The sequence below is a fragment of the Myotis lucifugus genome, unplaced genomic scaffold, assembly GCF_000147115.1.
Source record: "Myotis lucifugus unplaced genomic scaffold, Myoluc2.0 scaffold_151, whole genome shotgun sequence".
Classification (NCBI taxonomy): Eukaryota; Metazoa; Chordata; class Mammalia; order Chiroptera; family Vespertilionidae; genus Myotis; species Myotis lucifugus.
Window position 1 is genome coordinate 1333556 of NW_005871199.1, and position 18480 is coordinate 1352035.

Sequence of the window (18480 nt, forward strand, 5' to 3'; positions counted from 1 at the left end):
GTCAAAGTAACTTCTTTTTTGTTGTTCTCTTTTTTAAATATATTTTTTTATTTCAGAGAGGAAGAGAGAGGGAGAGATAGAAACATTAATGATGAAAGAGAATTATTGATCTGCTGCCTCCTGCATGCCCCCTACTGGGGATGGAACCCGCAATCTGAGCATGTGCCCTTGACCAGAATCGAACTTGGGACCCTTCAGTCCTCAGGCTGATGCTCTATCCACTGAGCCAAACCGGCTAGGGCTGAAAGTAACTTCTTGAAGAGCTAAAATAGGTTGTTTTCACCAGTGTTGTGTGCCTACTAGTATTTAGTGGCTTGTGTCCAGTATTGACCAGTAATATGGATGTGTCCATTGCATAAGTGACCAGGTCCAAATGATGCCTTAACAAAAATGTAAATGAGTAAACATTCACAAAATTTAAAACGTTAAACTTGCTTCACTTCCTCTTAATCAGAATTGATTATAGGGTAAAACCTGCTTCAGGGTCTTATCACCCAAAAAAAGTGGTTAGATTTGTATGAAATAAAAATATTTTACTAGTACATAATCATTTTAAAGATTCTCTTGGAGAGTAACTCATTTTGTAATTTCCATTTTGTGGTATAACCTGTTCTCCAAGTTAGGGTTGTCCAATAGACTAGTAACACAAGTAGCTACCTGGGGGCAAATTACCCAAGCCAGGCTCTCAAATCTTAGGCTGATTAATACATGAATAAGGAATGCAGCAGAATGCTATTAAGCAACAGCTGCAGAATATGATTGCACCCAGTCCTAGGAAGAACAGAGAGGACATTTTCAGCAGTTGGGAAAATAAATGTCCTTGAAAAGCCTCTCTTTAAAATATAGAACAAGGAATAAGCAATAAAAGTGTTTTGAATTACAATCTCTCAGAACTGCTTCATTATCTAATACCCCCACCAAAAACTTTTAGTAGTTCTGCTATTTCCTTTAACCAAGAGGGGAAAGGCTTTTAATGTTTTAAAGATGTAACACACACAAAAATACCCTACTAATTTCAATAAACAATTCCTGTAGTTAAAATATGCTTCAATATTTTCCAACTCTTCAGGAAACAGAGTTGCATAATTAATATACCTTTTCAATATTAAACTGTAAGACAATCACGAAAACATTACCTAACATTATACTTGTACCTTAATTTGATAAAATACATTCCAGAGTTGCCTAAAATGAAACATTTTAAAAACTACTTATCACAAGAAAACCAAGAGAGCAGAAAAAACATTGTTTGGTTCAGGTTTGATTTGCTCAAGGTAAACATGCAAGAATTATGTGTTTGTATTTAGATTATCGAAGGGTCCTAAAGATAAACATACAGTATAAATGAAGAGTTTGGACCCATTTTACAAAACTACTGATGTACAACAGGTTTATAACAACTTTAGTTAACTACAAGTAATAATTACTTCAACTGTAGGTAATAAAGTTATTACTTCAAATCAAAATACAAAAAGTACTGGATCAATTTGCAACTCCAAAAGAAAAATTAAGAAAATCCAGAATTTTTTTCTGCTTCTTGGAAAAAAAATTAAGGCAGATTATGAGTTAATTATTAAATTGTAATGCCTCATATCACACCCAAGTGTTTAAATGATTTAACTTCCAAGCTGTTGCTCAGTTTTTTAAAAAGATCTTCAATGCCCCCAATGGTGGTGTTCAAAAGTGAATATCATACACTGAAACTAATCATTAACAACAAGTCTTCAATTTATTTGAAGTAATTCAGTTTCAAAAACTTTAAATTACAGCAGTCTCAGAAAAAACAGGAAACAGAAACAATAAAGGAATACTCAGAAGTACTGCATTTTTTTGTTTGTTTTAACACTGTCATGGCTTTATTCAAAACACAGTTGCACAAAAGTATTAACTTCAAATATTTTTGAGTTTTGAGGAGTTTAACACACTATATACACACTGCCATACAAAGAAGCATTAAAATAGGACCGAAAACTTCTACAAAATATAAAACCCACCCTTATTTGCATGAAAATATCACCCACAAAGCTAAATAAGTCTTAAAAGTTATTTGGAGGCTCTTAAGTGTTGTTTACAAACCAAAGAACAATAATATTGATTGCACAATAAAATGATTGATAAGAAAGCCAGTATATAAATTTAATTTTAAAAATAAGTATTTTATAATCTGGCAAACAATGTGATGAGAATTCTTAGGGACTAAAACAAGGGATTTCAGTTGTTAAAAAGGAATAAAATGTTAGCTATTTGGATATTCGAATCCCCCCACTAAACTTATCTCAAGAGTTTTAGTTCAGTCATTTTGTGCCACTTTTTTAGTTGAAGCTAAAGCAGTACTATACTCAGTAATTTAAATGTGTCCCAGTATGAAAGTGTAACTTCAGTTAATTTGCTGACACTAACAAAAAAACTTACAAATATTCAAAACCAAAGGGGGAAAAATTTAGAGAGCCAAGATTAAAAAAGCAATTGCCTTGAACATGGAGCCTCCATAACAAAAAGGGAGATGAACGTATCTACTCATAATCAGTAGCCATATAAGAAAACACACTCGCACTTTTCCCAAATATTTTTCTATTTTTAATGGACATCCACTTGAAAACAAATCTTAATTTTAATATGGATTTAGTTTCAAATATTTTTCCATTGCCTAATATATTCCAATCAAATGCTAAATCTGATAATGCTTTAAAACTAGAGAGAGAATAATTAAAGGTTCTACTCAGAAAAAATTAGAAATGCTTGCAGAGTGGTAGCTAAGTCATTTGGGAAGCTAACTTATAATTTGATTTGAATGTCTCACTAATTACCAACAGGCAAATTATTCTGACTTTTGAGGAACACTATTGCTGCTTCCAAAAGCCCATCTGCTTTTCTTTCTTCCTCCTTCTACAGTCTGTATATCTTGTCAACCAAGAAGGATTTCCAGTAAGCAGAGTCTGTTGCATAAAACTGCATAGATAATAATATTCATATCTCAGAAAATACTCAGTTTGTTTCACTTAGCTTTTTGAAAACTGAGACAGGTCTGAAAAGGTAATTGAGGTATAAGAATAAAGGTTTTCCTGGGTATTCATAAGTTTCCCCCCCATTTTTTGTTTTTTTGAGGAGAGGGAGGAGAGTGAAACAAGAAAGGAAGGTGATCGTAAAGGAATTGTTGAAAGAAAATGAAACAATGCACACTTAAAAATAAAACAAAAACCAACCATTAGCATGTCATGATCTTCATTCAGCTTGAGAACAAAGGGCTTCTCTGCATGTCTCTGAACTTACGATAAGCAATTTTTCCTTCAAAAATAAAATCTTATTAGCCACCTGGCTTAAAGGTTTCAGAAGCCTCCCCCAAAGCCAGGAACTATGTTGTTGAATAGAACCTTTACTATTCTGCTCCTACTTTCCAAGTTACTCATGTGACAAAAGAGCACCCAAAATCCCTTAGCCAAAAAAGGCATTGCCTTCAAAATGAAGATCTCTGGGTCACCTCTAAAGAAATAACCAACTTATCATTCAAAAGACTATTTTTATTTCATATTCCAGCTGACTGTGATTTCTGTTAATTGATAAATAACTTTAAAACCTTATGAATGAAATGCACCATACTATGCCTGTGCAAAAGCCATCATGTTTTAATTATGGGCTAAAATGACTAAGAAGTAAACTTGTATTAGAAAAATTAAGATTCTAAATAAACTGCTAGGGAATTTCACAAGGAGGTCAATGAAAATTTTTCTCTACATATAATATGATCATTAACAGACTAGTAAATCTTATTTGGAATGATAAGGCAAAAATAGTAAAACCACACTTTTCCTATAAAAAGTTACACATTATCTTATGTAGGGATAACTATTATACATAAAGAAACAAGATGTGACCACTCTATTGCACACCCAGGAATTTAGGGAATCTGGTCTTAGAATGATCTAGTCATCTTCTTCCTCTCCATCATCTTCAGCATCTCGTTTCCGCTTTTCCCCTCGAAGACCTTCTTCTGAAAGAAGAGTGAAACGAAAAGTATAAAATACTTAATTTTAGCAAATAAATATTTGTTAAATTACAAAGTTTGGATCTATCTTAGTGAAAAGTTAATGGCGTAAAAAATGATAGGTTAAGTGTCCTCTGTGAATTTTTCAACTTCAGTTGAAAGAACTTAATAGACTTAGAAATCCATAAATAATGGCAGCTTGCTATGCACTCTTGTGGCCAAATCGTGAAGTACAGGTCAAGAAATTAAGGGCTTGCCCTGACCAGTTTGGCTCAGTGGACTGAAGAGTCCCAGGTTCCATCCCGGTCAAGGGCATGAACTTTGGTTGCGGGCACAACCCCAGTAGGGGGTGTGCAGGAGGCAGCTGATCAATGTTTCTCTCTCATGGATGTTTCTAACTCTCTATCCCTCTCCCTTCCTCTCTGTAAAAAATCAATAAAATATATTTGAAGAAAAAAAAAAAGAAATTAAGGGCTTGATATAATGGACTTATTAGTGAATTTTAAAATTTATTTTGAAAGGCCTAGGTAGAGTACCAGAGAACAAATCTAAAAAGGGTATTATCGAGTTCAACTGTTCTTCCCTTCTAGAGAAGCCTTCATCCTCTCCAAAATGTAAGACCCTGAAAAAATTAATAAACTGAACTCAAAGATCCATTATCTTGCCTGGCCAGTGTGACTCAGTGGTTGAGCGTCAACCTATGAACCAGGAGGTCATGGTTTGATTCCCAGTCAGGACACATGCCCAGGTTTCGGGCTCGAACCCCAGTGGGCAGGGTGCAGGAGGCAGCCGATCAATGATTTTTTTCTCATCATTAATGTTTCTATTTCTCCCTTTCCCCCGTCCTCTCTGAAATCAACAAAAATATATTTTTTAAAAAGAAATCCATTATCTCTTTATTCCTACTTTTAAAATAAATGTTATAAGCTGTTTTTTGATTGGAATTAATGAATACCCTGAGAAAAAAGAGGTTTTATACCTTTCAAGGGAATTCTATATGTTGCCAAAATCAAAGAGATCAGTAGTAATTTTGAACTAGAGTCAATCTTTAAAGTCCATGAATAGCTGTAACTTTAATTTTAGGATATCTTTTTCTTCTTTTTTTAATCTTTATCATTGAGTATTATAGATGTCTCCCCCATCTCCCCCCGCCCCAACACACACACACTGCCCTCCTCCACCTGGATCCTGCCCCACCCCAGGCCTTTACCACCCTATTGTTTGTGTCCACAGGTAATGCATATATGCATATAAGTTCTTTCGTTAACCTCTTCCCACCATCCCCTCCCCTCTTCCCTCTGAGATCCATCTGTCTGTTCTGTGCTTCCATCCCTCTGGGTCTATTTTATTCATTAGATTCCTTGTTCATTTATTTTCATTTTTTAGATTCAATTTTTGATAGATATGTATTCATTGCCATTTTATTGTTCACATTTTTTATCTTCTTCCTCTTCTTAAAGAAGACCTGTCAATATATCATGTAATACTGGTTTGGTCATGATGAACTCCTATACCTTTTTCTTGTCTGTGAAGTTCTTTATCTGACCTTCAATTCTAAATGATAGCTTTGCTAGGTAGTCTTGGTTGTAGGTCCTTGTTCTTTATCACTTTGAATATTTCTTGCCACTAACTTCTGGCCTGCAAAGTTTCTGTTGAGAAATTGGCTGACAGTTGTTTGGGCGCTCCTTATAGGTAACTAACTGCTTTTCTTTTTCTGCTTTTAAGATTCTCTTTGTCTTTAACCTCTGGTATTTTAATTATGAAGTGTCTTGGTGTGGGCCTCTTTGGGTTCATCCTGTTTGGGACTCTCTGCACTTCCTGAACTTATAAGTCTATTTCTTTCACCAGGTAGGGGAAGTTTTCTTCATTATTTTTTCAAACAGGTTTTCAATTTCTTGCTCCCTCTCTTCTCCTTCTGGCACCCCTATGATACGAATGTTGGTACGCTTGAAGTTGTCCCAGAGGCTCCTTACGCTATCTTTATATTTTTGGATTTTTTTTTCTTTTTGCTCTTCTAATTGGGTGTTTTTTGCTTGCTCATATTCCAAATCGCTGATTTGATTCTTGGCATCCTCTACTGTTGATTCCTTATAAATTATTCTTCATTTCATTTAGTGTATCCTTCATTTCTGACTGTTCCTTTTGTATGTCCTTGAAGTTCTCATTAAGTCCCTTGAGCATCCTTAAAACCATTGTTTTGAACTCTGTATCTAGTAGTTTTCTTGCTTCCATTTCAGTTAGTTCTTTTTAAAATATATACATTTATTGATTTCAGAGAGGAAGGGAGAGGGAGAGAGAGAGAAATATCAATGATGAGAGAGAATCACTGATCAGCTGCCTCCTGCGCACCCCCTACTGGATCCTTTCAAGTTGCTGCCCCAGTGCTGGAGCTCAGAGGGAGTGAGTCTGAGTAAGTCTGTGTGCGGCCCTTTAAGAGGAACTGCCTGGGACTCCAGCAGCCTCTGCATCACTCAGCCACAATCCCCACTGGTTTTTACAACCCAAAGTTACAGGGACTTCTCTTCTTGGTGCTGGAACCCTGGGTTGAAGAGTCTGGTGTGGGGTTGGGATAGCCTTGCTCCTCACAGGGCGAGCTCTGCAGCCAAGATATCCCTTCTGATTTTTAACCATCACACATGGGTGTTGGACCAGCCCGTTCCACACCTCTGCCCCTCATACCAGTTTCAATGTGGCTTCTTTAATTCTCTAGTTGTAGGGCTTCTGTTCTTCCAAGATTTCAGGTGGTTCTGAATGATGGCTGTTCTGTGGTTTAGTTGTAATTTTGATGTGGTTGTGGGAGGAGGCAAATACTGTGTTTACCTATGCCGCCATATTGACCCTCCCCCTCTAATTTTAGAATATTTTTATGGCTAATATAACTCACCCTCTTCTTCTTCTTCTTCTTCATCTTCTTCTTCTTCTTCCCCTTCAACATAGTCATCATCATCTTCTTCATCCTTGAAATTCAAATATTCAGTTTGAGAATAAATGAGCCATGACACATATTTTCCAGTTTGATACTTATAATTATAAAAACACGAGATACTAATCACATTTATCTCTTGATAATTTAGAAAAGCCCAAGTTTAAAAAGCTAATTACTTCTCTGGAACTTGTTTTAAAGAAAATATGATTACAGTGCCTATTTTAAGTCCTACATAAAGTCCTTCTTTATACATATTAATTCCTTACTTTTGAAGAGCAGCTGAAATAGAAATAAGAGTCAAACTGCCCTGGCCAGGTGGCTCAGTTAGTTGGGACATCATCCTGTATACCAAAAGGTTTCAGTTTGATTCCCAGTCAGGTCACATCCTAGGTTTTGGGTTCAGTCCCCATTTGAGGCACATATGGGAGGCAACTGATAGATGTTTCTATCTCACATTGATGTTTCTTTCTATATTTCTCCCTTCCTCTCTCTCTAAAATCCGTAAAAAAGATATCCTAAGGTGAGAATTTAAAAAAAAAAAAGACTCAAACAAAAAATACCTAATCAAATACCATTTCTATTTCCTTCTACTTTCTCTTTAAATCTCAGTAGTCTCTGACACTCCCTTCCACTGGCTCTTAGTTTCTAAAATCAAGACCTCATTTTATATATTTTTTTTAATTGATTTTTTACAGAGAGGAAGAGAGAAGGAAAGAGAGAATTGATGAGAGAGAAACATCGATCAGCTGCCTCCTGCACACCTCCTACTGGGGATGTGCCCGCAACCAAGGTACATGCCCTTGACCGGAATCGAACCTGGGACCTTTCAGTCCACAGGCCGACGCTCTATCCACTGAGCCAAACCGGTTAGGGCGAGACCTCATTTTAAACACCCAAATTATCTCATCATAATTGAACACTTCTAGTCCCTGCTACCTGGGTACTACCATTGACTTAATATTATCTTAGAGATGTTTGTTCTATACTTGACCATTCAGTTTTAGTTAATATTTCCCAATGTTCAATGGAATGATACACATAAACATTTGCAGTTAACTAAAGGTCATTTTTAAATTACTTAATACTATCTAGACTTAAAAAGAATGATTGACAGAGAAAATAAAAAGCCAAATACAAAATAACATGAGTTCATTATTTTACTAAATAAATTAAAACTAAGGGGAAAAATACTCAGGTTGTATACTGATTCAAATTAAACAGGTTGCCTTTCTCTATGAATACATAAGATACTTAAAAGTTCTATTCTTCATGATGCTATAGCTCCTAACTCACTAAGGGCCCAAACAAGTTTGAGTCCTATTTTTCTCATACTGGTTTTATATTTAAGAGTATCAGAGAAAAATTACCATTAATCAGTGATATCATCTATCTAACCAATGTAAGTCATTAGGAAAACAAATGAGAATACTAACAATTTCTAGTCTAAGATATTATTTTTAATAATAAAAACTTGTTTTAAATTATAAATTATGAAAACGAAACTCAATAAATTAACAATAGGAGAAACTCCCTCCCCTGAAAGATCTCACCATCTAGCAGAAAGTTGCCAAATAAACAAGTTTTTACAAAAGTGACTACAGGTAATAATAGAAGCCTAATCAAGGTTCAAAAGTAACAGAGAAAGGAGTGACTGTCTTTAAAAATTATAAAAAGCTTCAATGAGGCAACTCCAGAGCTGAGAGTTTATTTGTGTGGTGTTTTTTTTATAAAGTAGAGCCTTTTACAAAAAATACTTTCATTGATTTTTTAGAGAGAGAGGAAAGGAGGGATAGAGAGGTAGAAACATCGATGAGAGAGAAACATCATCGATTGGCTACCTCCTGCACACCCAGTGTAAGGATGGAGCCCGCAATCCGGGCGTGTGCCCTGAAGGGGAATTGAATCACAATCTCTTGACGCTCAGCCACTGAGTCAAACAGGCTGGGCCAGAATAGTTTTTAAATATAACAGTTCACAAGACATGATTTGTGTGGTGGTTACACAAGTATAAACATTTGTAAAATCCTGTGGATTTGCCCTGGCTGGTGTGGCTCGGTGGATTGGAGCATTGTCCCATATATGAAAGGCCGTTGGTTCAATTCCCAGTCAGGGCACATACCTAGGTTGCAGGGATCCGGGGCACGTAAGAGAGGCAATCAATAGATGTTTCTCTCTCACATCTATGCTTCTGTCTCTCTCTCTCTCCCCCTTCCACTTTCTATAAAAATCAGTATTGAAAAAACATATCCTTAGGTGAGGATTAAAAAAAATTTCATGGGCTTGTACATAAAATCAGTGTACTTTACATGCTTTACTCTATTTATGTTTATCTCAAAAAAAGAAAATTCATCCGAAGACATGGGTACAAAGTCATTAATAGAATACTCACATTATATACAGACAGAAGGGCAAGAAATAGCTTCGTGTGACAATTTATTTTGGTATTGAGGGAGATAAAGCCAGAGAAGGAAGCAGGGGCTAGATAATGAAGGGCCTTGTGTGTCTTGGTGGCAACAGGGAAACATTAAAGGGTTTCAAGCAGGCTAGTATTTGCATTCAGAATACACAGGCAAGCACTGCAAAGGCTGCACCTTAGTGGTGATGCTGTATTCGGAGAGAGCATTTAGAAAGCTACAACAAAAGCACAGCAAGAAACCAGCTCCAGTGGCTTGGTTGGTTGGGCATCATCCCATGCACCAAAATGTTGCCAGTCTGATTCTGTCGGGTGGAATACCCGAGTTGGGGGTTTGGTCCTTGGTCAGGAGGGAATGGAGAGCGGCCCATCAATGTCTCTCTCTCACCCCCTCGTCTTTCCTCTCCCCAAGCATGTCCTTGGGTAGAGGTTTAAAAAAAAAAAAGCATAAGCAAGAAATAATTAGGGTAAAGAAAAGTTTTCGTGAGTGCCTACAATGTGCTAGCAACTAGATACTTCATAGGTATTATTTTGTTAAACCCTTAAAACAATCCTACGAGATTGGTATAATCGCTCAGTTTTATAAAAGCAGAAACTGAGACTCAGAAACAGTTGTAAAATGTTTCTATCACACCATGCTGCTGAGTGCAGAATGGATTTGAAAGGTATCTGGGAGGTAAAATCAATAGATGTTTATGATTATCTGGATATAATATGAACTGAGGGGAGTGGGGGAGAAAAATGACAGGCAGGCAGACACATGCACCCCCACAAGTTAGAAATAACTCAGATTTCTACACACCTTACTTTTTATAGTATTTAGCTCTATGCCTAAATAACTAATTTTCAGTGCAGGTAAGAAGGGTCTGTTCACCTGAATTTCTTCTCTCATTAAGTATGAGAGGCCCACTTCCTCTTCTCCCTCTCCCAATTCTGAGCCTGCTTCATCTTCCTCCTCATCCTCTTCTTCCTCCTCTTCTTCCTCATACCCTTCAGGTGGACCTGCTTCATCTTCCTCTTCATCATCTTCATCTCCATCTTTAAAAATATTTTCAGAGATAGGCAAATGGCTGGGCAAATGTTTCTTGATAATATATTGATTCTTTTAACCCTTACCCCAATCACTTCAAACTCTTAAGCAAATGGGTGGGAGGTATCTCAGGGTGATTTTATTTCTTAAAATGTCCTCTTTATAACACCCATATTTACTACTTGAAAAATAGGGTTTCTAAATACTGAAAATTTCCAACATATAGCTTTTCATCACAATATTACATGTACTAAAGTTTATTTTACTCTGTGGACACTTCAAAACCTGCTTGTCCATCATTCCATCACTTTATAACATTGTTTATCCACCAATTCTTTTCAAATAATAGTAACAAAGTGTACCATTACTAATAACAGCTATTTTATCCATCTTAGCTGTTAGTCACCCATTTTACCAAAAATATATATTCACTATCTAATTCTAGAACATTTCCATCAACCCCAAAGTAACCCCAAATCCATTGGCACTCACCATTCTCCCCTCCCCTAGCCCTGGCAACCAATAATCTACTTTGTACTCTGTGAATTTGCCTACTCTGGACATTTCAATATAAATAGTTATACAATATGTAGCCCTTTGTATCCGGCTTCTTTAACTTAGTAGAAGGTTTTCAGGGTTCACTCTGGTATCAGTACTTCATTCATTTTTATGGCTGAATATTATTCATATATATATATATATATATATATATATATATATTGTATTTTGTTTTTCTATTTATCAATTGATGAACATGGGTTGTTTCTACTTAGTGGCTATTATAGATAACTAGATTTGTGCACATTGAAAGGAAATTGATTAAGTGTCCAGCAGGGTGGGTTCCCTCAGCCTGGCCTGCGGGGATTGGGCAGAAACTGGCTCTCTGACATCCCCTGAGAGATCCCAGAGTGTGAGAGGGCAGTTCTCAGGTGACACACCCCAGAATCGAGCTCCCTCCTCTCTGGTTCCGGGGTGGGTCACCTGAGAAACGCCACTGCCAAGTCACCACAGCTCAGCAGCTCCTGCGTTGAGCATCTGCCCCCTGGTGGTCATTGCACATCACAGCTACCGGTCAGACGGTTGCTTAGCCTTTTATATATATAGATACTGTGATGAATGGGTTTTTTTTAAAGTACTATTTTAAAAGTTGCAAAAAAACCTTAACATAACATACATACATACATACATACATACATACATAAATAAATAAAAGTTGCCACTTTTTCTGGGTGGCTTATACAGATATATAAAATTTCATGGAGCCTGATATAATAATCATTAAATGCCCCCAAAGCTATCAGAAATCTCAAAGAATATAGGACTAGGGCTATAGGTTTCTAAATGTTTCTTGTCTTACTAACATCTTTTTTTCCCTACACCTAAATGTCCATGCCCAATCTAATTTGCATGGTTAGAGTGCAGGCTATAATTGTGGCACATTTATGAGTATTATGAATGATTACCCTCATCATCCTCTGCTCCCGAGTCTGGTGCTTCGTTATCCTCCTGATCAAATCCATCTAAGTAGGTGATTTGCTGCAGCAGTTCAAAAATACTCTCTCTATAATCTTCTAGGGTTGTGATCTCACAGTTAAACAAGTCAAGACTTTTCAAGTTTTTAAGATTTTGCTGGGAAAATAAGAAGTTAAAACTTACAATCAAAATGTAAAATATCTTGTTATTTTCTTTTAATTCATGAACCAGAAAACATGTACTTGAAATCAGAGGATGAGTTTTGAATCTTTAGAATTTTATAATGAAGGGTTATTATATCAAACACAGCCAATTCTCTTAACGAAGCGCTGGCATGCTAACTCCACAGAAGTAGGAACTTGGTTGTGTTCAACTGCTGTGTCTCCAGCACCTGGCTTAGTGCCTTACTTATAAAAGGCACTCAATATATTTGTTGAGCGGATCTATGCACAAATAGGCAACAATAATAGCATGTTTAGTTTAAATCCACAAACTTACTTCCAACAATTTCAACCTCTTCACAAACTTTTTAAAAATCAGAGCAACAATTTTCACTTTATCTTCTTTTCCTTTCCTCATACTAGGAAACAAATGAGCAAATAATGAAATAACTAAAAAAAAAAAAAAAGTCAAGAAGAAAGGAAAAGGAATAGAATTTAAGAAAATATTAGAAATTTTCAGACCAGATATTCAACTCTTAAAGTTGATAATAAAATAAATTTCTCATGGGTTTAAAAAATTATCTTAATGTTTTACTTAAAAGGAAAAGAAAGCCTTAACCATCTAGATCAGGGGTGGGCAAACTTTTTGACTCGAGGGCCACAATGGGTTCTTAAACTGGACCGGAGGGCCGGAACAAAAGCATGGATGGAGTGTTTGTGTGAACTAATATAAATTCAAAGTAAACATCATTACATAAAAGGGTACGGTCTTTTTTTTTTTTAGTTTTATTCATTTCAAACGGGCCGCATCCGGCCCGCGGGCCGTAGTTTGCCCACGGCTGATCTAGATCAATGATTTTCAACCAGTGTGCTGCAAGAATTTTTAAAACATGCAATACCTGACTACTCAGGGGCACTCAACTCTTTTTCCCTTCGATTGTCAAATAAAAAAATGACAACACGCCCTAGCCAGTTTTGCTCAGTGGAAAGAGTGTCAGCCTGTGGACCAAAGGGTCCCGGGTTTGATTCCGGTCAAGGGCACGTACCTTGGTTGCAGGCTCCTCCCCAGCCTGGGCCCTGGTCAGGGCTTGTTCAGGAGGCAACCAATCGATGTGTTTCTCTCACATTGATGTTTCTCTCTGTCTTTCCTCTCTCTTCAACTCTCTCTAAAAATCAATGGAAAAATATCCTCAGGTGAGGTTTAAAATAAATAAATAACAACACAACACTAGCCATCTGGTGTGAATGCCCTGTCTTGAACCATAAATATATATGTCATATAATAGAGTTGCATCTTATTGGTCACATCACATAAGGTTGTATCTGATTGATTAATTCTTGATACCAGAAATTCTGTATGGGCACTTGATTTTTTAAAAAGTCACTTTGGAACAAAAAGGGTAGGTAATTATTTTTTTTCTGTAAATCATTCAAAATGCTTTTTTTTTTGGTCAGATCAGCAAAACATATATTTTTTGGTGTGTAGCAGAACTTCAGTAATTATTTTATGTGTGCCATGAGATGAAAAAGGTTGAAAATCGCTGATCTAGATAATAATATATAAGAAATTCAGAAGTTTCACAAGAATGAAATAGAAATCAATAGAATAACCTCTCCTGATATTTAAATATTTGTATAAATATTTATCAGTATTTTTCACAATAAGCAGATAAAAATTTCTGATATATATGAATTTTCACTTTTATTCTGATAGGTAATATCAATGAAAATTGTTATTCAAAGTACTATGAATATAGTATCTATTTTTTAGTAATTAAAAACCATCTGAAATTTTTCAGTGTTTACAATAGTCTTCTAATATTGGTGTCTCATTTGAGTGACTGATTAAACTTTATTGTACCTTCCTATCTTCTTTTACTTTTTTCTTTCCAGCATGGTATTCATTGTATGCCTTTTAACCTTCTTATTTATATTCTTTTATATATATTTTTTTTTTATTGATTTCAGAGAGGAAGAGAGAGGGAGAGAGAGATAGGAACATCAATGATGAGAATCATTGATTGGCTGCCTCCTGCACACCCCCTACTGGGGATCGAGGCCACAACCCAGGCATGTGCCCTTGACTAGAATCGAACCCGGGACACTTCAGTCCGCAGGCTGACACTCTATCCACCAAGCCAAACCAGCTAGGGCCTTATTTATATTCTTGTATTCTACTGATGAATAAAAGAAAAATATTTGTCTACTAAATAAATGAGCAATATTTTTCTGTTCCTGCTAATATATATATTTTATATATATAATATGCATATGTGTTATATATATGGTATCCCCAAAAAGATGTATATACACTTTAACAGCTGATAGCTCAATTCTGAAAATGAAATGCGTTTTAATAAACACTGCCTTTATAATTATTCAAAGTGTGTGTATACTTTTTTTTGGATACCCTATATATGCAAATCTCAGAAAATTCAACCAAAAAAGCAAGCCCAGAGACAAACCTTTCCACTTACCAGAGCTTCTAGTGCACTGAGATCTTTTATTTTGTTTCCACTCAGATTGAGGTGGGTAAGATTAGGACATTTCTCTGCCAGGACTTCCAACCCTCCAGAAATTCTGTTGTTACTAAGTTCCAACTATATATTCAACATGGGGAGAAAACAAAGAATGGTGAAGACTTAGAACAGATCAAAGATTGTAAAAATATATCAATTTGACAGAAAGCATTTGTCATTCTCTCTGGCTTCAAGACTGTCACAAGTAATTAATTTCCAAATTCCACCTACAACCACCAAAGAGTATGTTAGAACTCCTGTATGGATGGATGCTTGATTTATGATGGGTTATATCCAGATAAACCCACCATTGTAAGTCGAAAATATTGCAAGTCAAAAATGCATTTAATGCCCCGGTCGGGTTGTTCAGTGGTTAGAGCATCAGCCTGCAGACCAAAGGGTCACAGGTTTGATTCCCAGTCAAGGGCACACACCTCGGTTGCAGCTCAATCCCCAACCCAGGTCAGGGCACATGCGGCAGGCAACCAATTGATGTGTCTCTATCACATAGATGTTTCTCTCTCTCCCCTCCTCTCTCTCTTTCCCCTCCCTCCATTCTCTCTAAAAATCAATGGGAAAATATCCTCACATAAGGATTTTTAAAAAATGCATTCAGCCGTAACCGGTTTGGCTCAGTGGATAGAGCGTCGGCCTGTGGACTCAAGGGTCCCAGGTTCGATTCCGGTCAAGGGCATGTACCTTGGTTGCGGGCACATCCCCAGAGGGGGGTGTGCAGGAGGCAACTGATCGATGTTACTCTCTCATCGATGTTTCTAACTCTCTATCCCTCTTCCTTCCTCTCTGTAAAAAATCAATAAAATATTTTTTTAAAAATGCATTCAATACACCTAACCTAGCAACATCATAGCTTATGCCTAGCCTATCACATGCTCAGAATACTTACATTAATTAGCCTATAGTTGGGCAAAATCAGCTAATACAATTAACATATACACTGTAGGATATCAGTTGTTTACCCTCTGACTGGGAGCTATGGCTCATTGCCACTGCCCAGCATCACGAGAGAGTAACATACCCCATATTGCTAGCCCAGCAACAGATCAAAATTCAAAACTGGTGGTGCAGTTTCTACTGAATGCATATTGCTTTCACACCATCATTAAGTCAAAACGTTGTAAGTCAAACCACTATAAGCCGGGGACTGTCGGTATAATGTCTCCTAATGTAGGTTTGGTTCCAATTGTTTAACAGTTGGATTTTATGTTTCAGAGGAAAACTTTAAGCTGAAAATGTTAAGTTGAAATTCATACCATAAAGCAACTCATTATTAAATATAAATTTCTAAAAGCAAGCCCAGCCGGCATGGCTCAGTGGTTGAGTGTCGACCTATGAACCAGGAGGTCACGGTTCAATTCCCCGTCAGAGCACATGCCTGGGTTGCAGACTTGACCCCCATTGTAGGGTGTGCAGGAGGCAGACGATCAATGATTCTCTCTCATCATTGATGTTTCTATCTCTCTCTCCCTCTTCTCCCTTCTTTTCTGAAATCAATATACATATATAAAATAAATTTATAAAAGCACTTATTACAGCTGATTCCAAAATTCTACATAGCCCTTTTGCTTACCTCTAGAAACTTAGAACCTTTTAGTTAAAAGGCAGAATAGTAAAAATAAAATAAAATAAATAAGGCAGAATAGTTATTACATTTGGTAAAAAAACAAACACAGATCAGCCCTTGGCATTCAAATCATGATGCTTTGATGCCTAATGTCAACTTACCTTTCGAAGTTTATTTAAGTTGGGAAGCCGGGCCAGTGAACTTAGTTCCACATTAATCATACTCAGAAACTCTAGTTTTTTAAAAGTATCATTCAGGCCCTCAATTTCCCCATTGACACAACGGCAATTATCAATGACTAACTGTGTCATCTGTAAGAGAACAAGAATGATTCTTCAGTTTGCAGTCTGTTTAGCAAAAGACCTGGGGTCCAGACACTCTGGAAAAGTGAATATTAAAACCACCAATCCCTTTTTTCATTCTCCAAAAATACTGAAATACAGTCAACCAGTCATCACTATAAGTTAACCCTTTACATTTAAACCTGGACTAAGAAGTTTAATGCCTGCTTCAAATCACTGATGAACTAAAAAAAAAAACCTTTGAAGAAAGTTCCCATGTGAAACTTGTTTCCAACTCTGAGAAGAACTCTCAACATCAGGGCATATATTTATGCAGGGAGGGGACACCTAGGCTCAGGGGAAAGGATGCGAGTGAGCTGCCTGAAAACAGTAGAGAGGAGCAAGGAAATTATTTTTTCACTTTTTTTTCCAGTTTAATCCCCCTTATCTTTGGTTGATAAATGCCACCAAAACTCAAAAATACCATGTTACCCTCCATGAAGAAATGTTAGAAAGCTCCTCCTGAGACAACCCAGCTTTTGGATGTTATTTGTTCTAATATCAAGGCCAAACAATACCACCCGGAATGATACATCGTTGACAAAATGTTTATTTCTCCCTGCCATCTTGACAGCATTTTTGTGACTTTCTCCCCATGCCTGGGAGGGGGCAGGTGGTGGCTGGACCCTCTATTAGGTCAGAGCTGTAGAACAAAACTTTCTGCTGTGGGCCTACCCGGCCTTAATCTTAAGGGGGAGGCAGAAGTCCCTGACTCTCGGTTCCCACATGTTCCAAGTGTTCTGAGCGCTCAAATTAGCAACAAGGAGCGCCACCTTCTCTCCTTGAAAGTGTCTTCGCCTTAATGACTTCGGTGAGCAGAGAAGAAGGCATCATGATCTGTTTAGAGACGAGGAAGCCGAGCCCCAGAGGGTGAGAATGACCTGCCTGGTGCCAGACAGAACGTGATAGCGCCGCTGAGCGGAGAGGGCCGCTAAGTTTGGTGTCAGAACACCGGTTCCTCCACCCGAGTAACCGCATGGCCCGGGGACGCCACTAACACAGTCCACCTCCCCAGTGTGTTGGAGGAGTCGAGTGAGCAGCAAAGGGGAACGGTGCTTTGTAAACTGGGAAGAGCTATGCAAACGCACGACCGTTATTACACCACAGGGGAGGAAGGAGAGGCTGCAAAAAGCAACATCCGGGCACTCGCCAAAACTGGAAAGGAAATTACTTCCATGGCCCTAGGTAAGAGCGCGGGGGAGGGGTGACCGCGATGGGACAGGTAAAAGGATGGAGGGGGTATAGGTCCACTTTCCCATCCCAGGCCGTAAAGGCGCATTCTAAAGGCGCATTCTAAACGTGTGCTTCTGGGATGCAGCTTTTTAAGTTTGTTTTATTCCTGCAGCCCCCAGAGAGTCGGTGCTGGAAAACGTCCAGTTCTCTCTGATAACAGCGGCCGCTTCCTCCTCCCGCCACCTGCCAATTCCGGGAAACAAACTTTTACAAGTGCTCGCCGCCGCCGGGCAGCCCAGCCCATCTTCACGCCGGTGCAGAGCACCGCGGCCGCCGCCGGGAGATGACATCCCTTCCGTCCGACTCCGGCAGAAACTCATCTCTCGCCGTTCCGGCTCCTGACGCCCTCTCTCCTCCGGGACCAGAAGCGCGAGGTTCCCTCTGGCACCGGCCCCACTCTGGCGACCTGCCTCTCCGGCCGACCGAAACCCCACACGGGGCGGGGACTCCCCCCGGAAAAACGGGGTCGCCTCCCAGTGCCGCCTCCGCCCGGGGCGGGATGGGCTGGGTGACGCCGGAGAGGCGCCCTCGGAAAGGAGGCGGAAACGCCTCCCGCCCGACCCCCCAAAAGTTGACCGCAACCCCGCCTCGCGTGGCCCCTCCCAACCCCGTCCCTTTAAGGCGACGGCGGCGAGCGCGCCGCATTTCGTTCCGCCGAACCCATCTTTGAGGCACAAAACCCCTACGACCCAGGCTTTGAGTTTGGTGAAACCGTCTCCGGGGATCAAATTCGGAGTCGCGGCCGCCACGACGAGACAAGCCGAACGCCGCGGGGACGGTGCCTGCTCCTCGGGTCCCCGCCCACCGCCGATTCCCGCGA

The 18480-nt window shown here is 38.5% G+C and overlaps 1 protein-coding gene across 5 annotated transcripts in view; it reads right to left on the reverse strand.

Moving 5' to 3' along the window:
* Positions 1–1710: 1710 nt before the first annotated feature.
* ANP32E (acidic nuclear phosphoprotein 32 family member E) overlaps positions 1711–18480 on the reverse strand; it is a 17909-nt gene continuing 1139 nt past the window's right edge. The window contains exons 2-7 of one of the 5 annotated variants that reach the window (XM_006095186.3): positions 16248–16397; positions 14463–14585; positions 11815–11980; positions 10196–10359; positions 6867–6939; positions 1711–3988 (exon numbers count right to left, since the gene is read on the reverse strand). In XM_006095186.3, the coding sequence (XP_006095248.1) occupies positions 3921–3988; positions 6867–6939; positions 10196–10359; positions 11815–11980; positions 14463–14585; positions 16248–16397 (744 nt within the window). In that variant the 3' untranslated portion in view covers positions 1711–3920. Of the gene's footprint in view, positions 3989–6866; positions 6940–9661; positions 9740–10123; positions 10360–11814; positions 11981–14462; positions 14586–16247; positions 16398–18480 lie in introns of those variants that run through there. The other 4 variants (XM_023759189.1, XM_023759190.1, XM_023759191.1 and 1 more) reach the window with 4 other exon arrangements.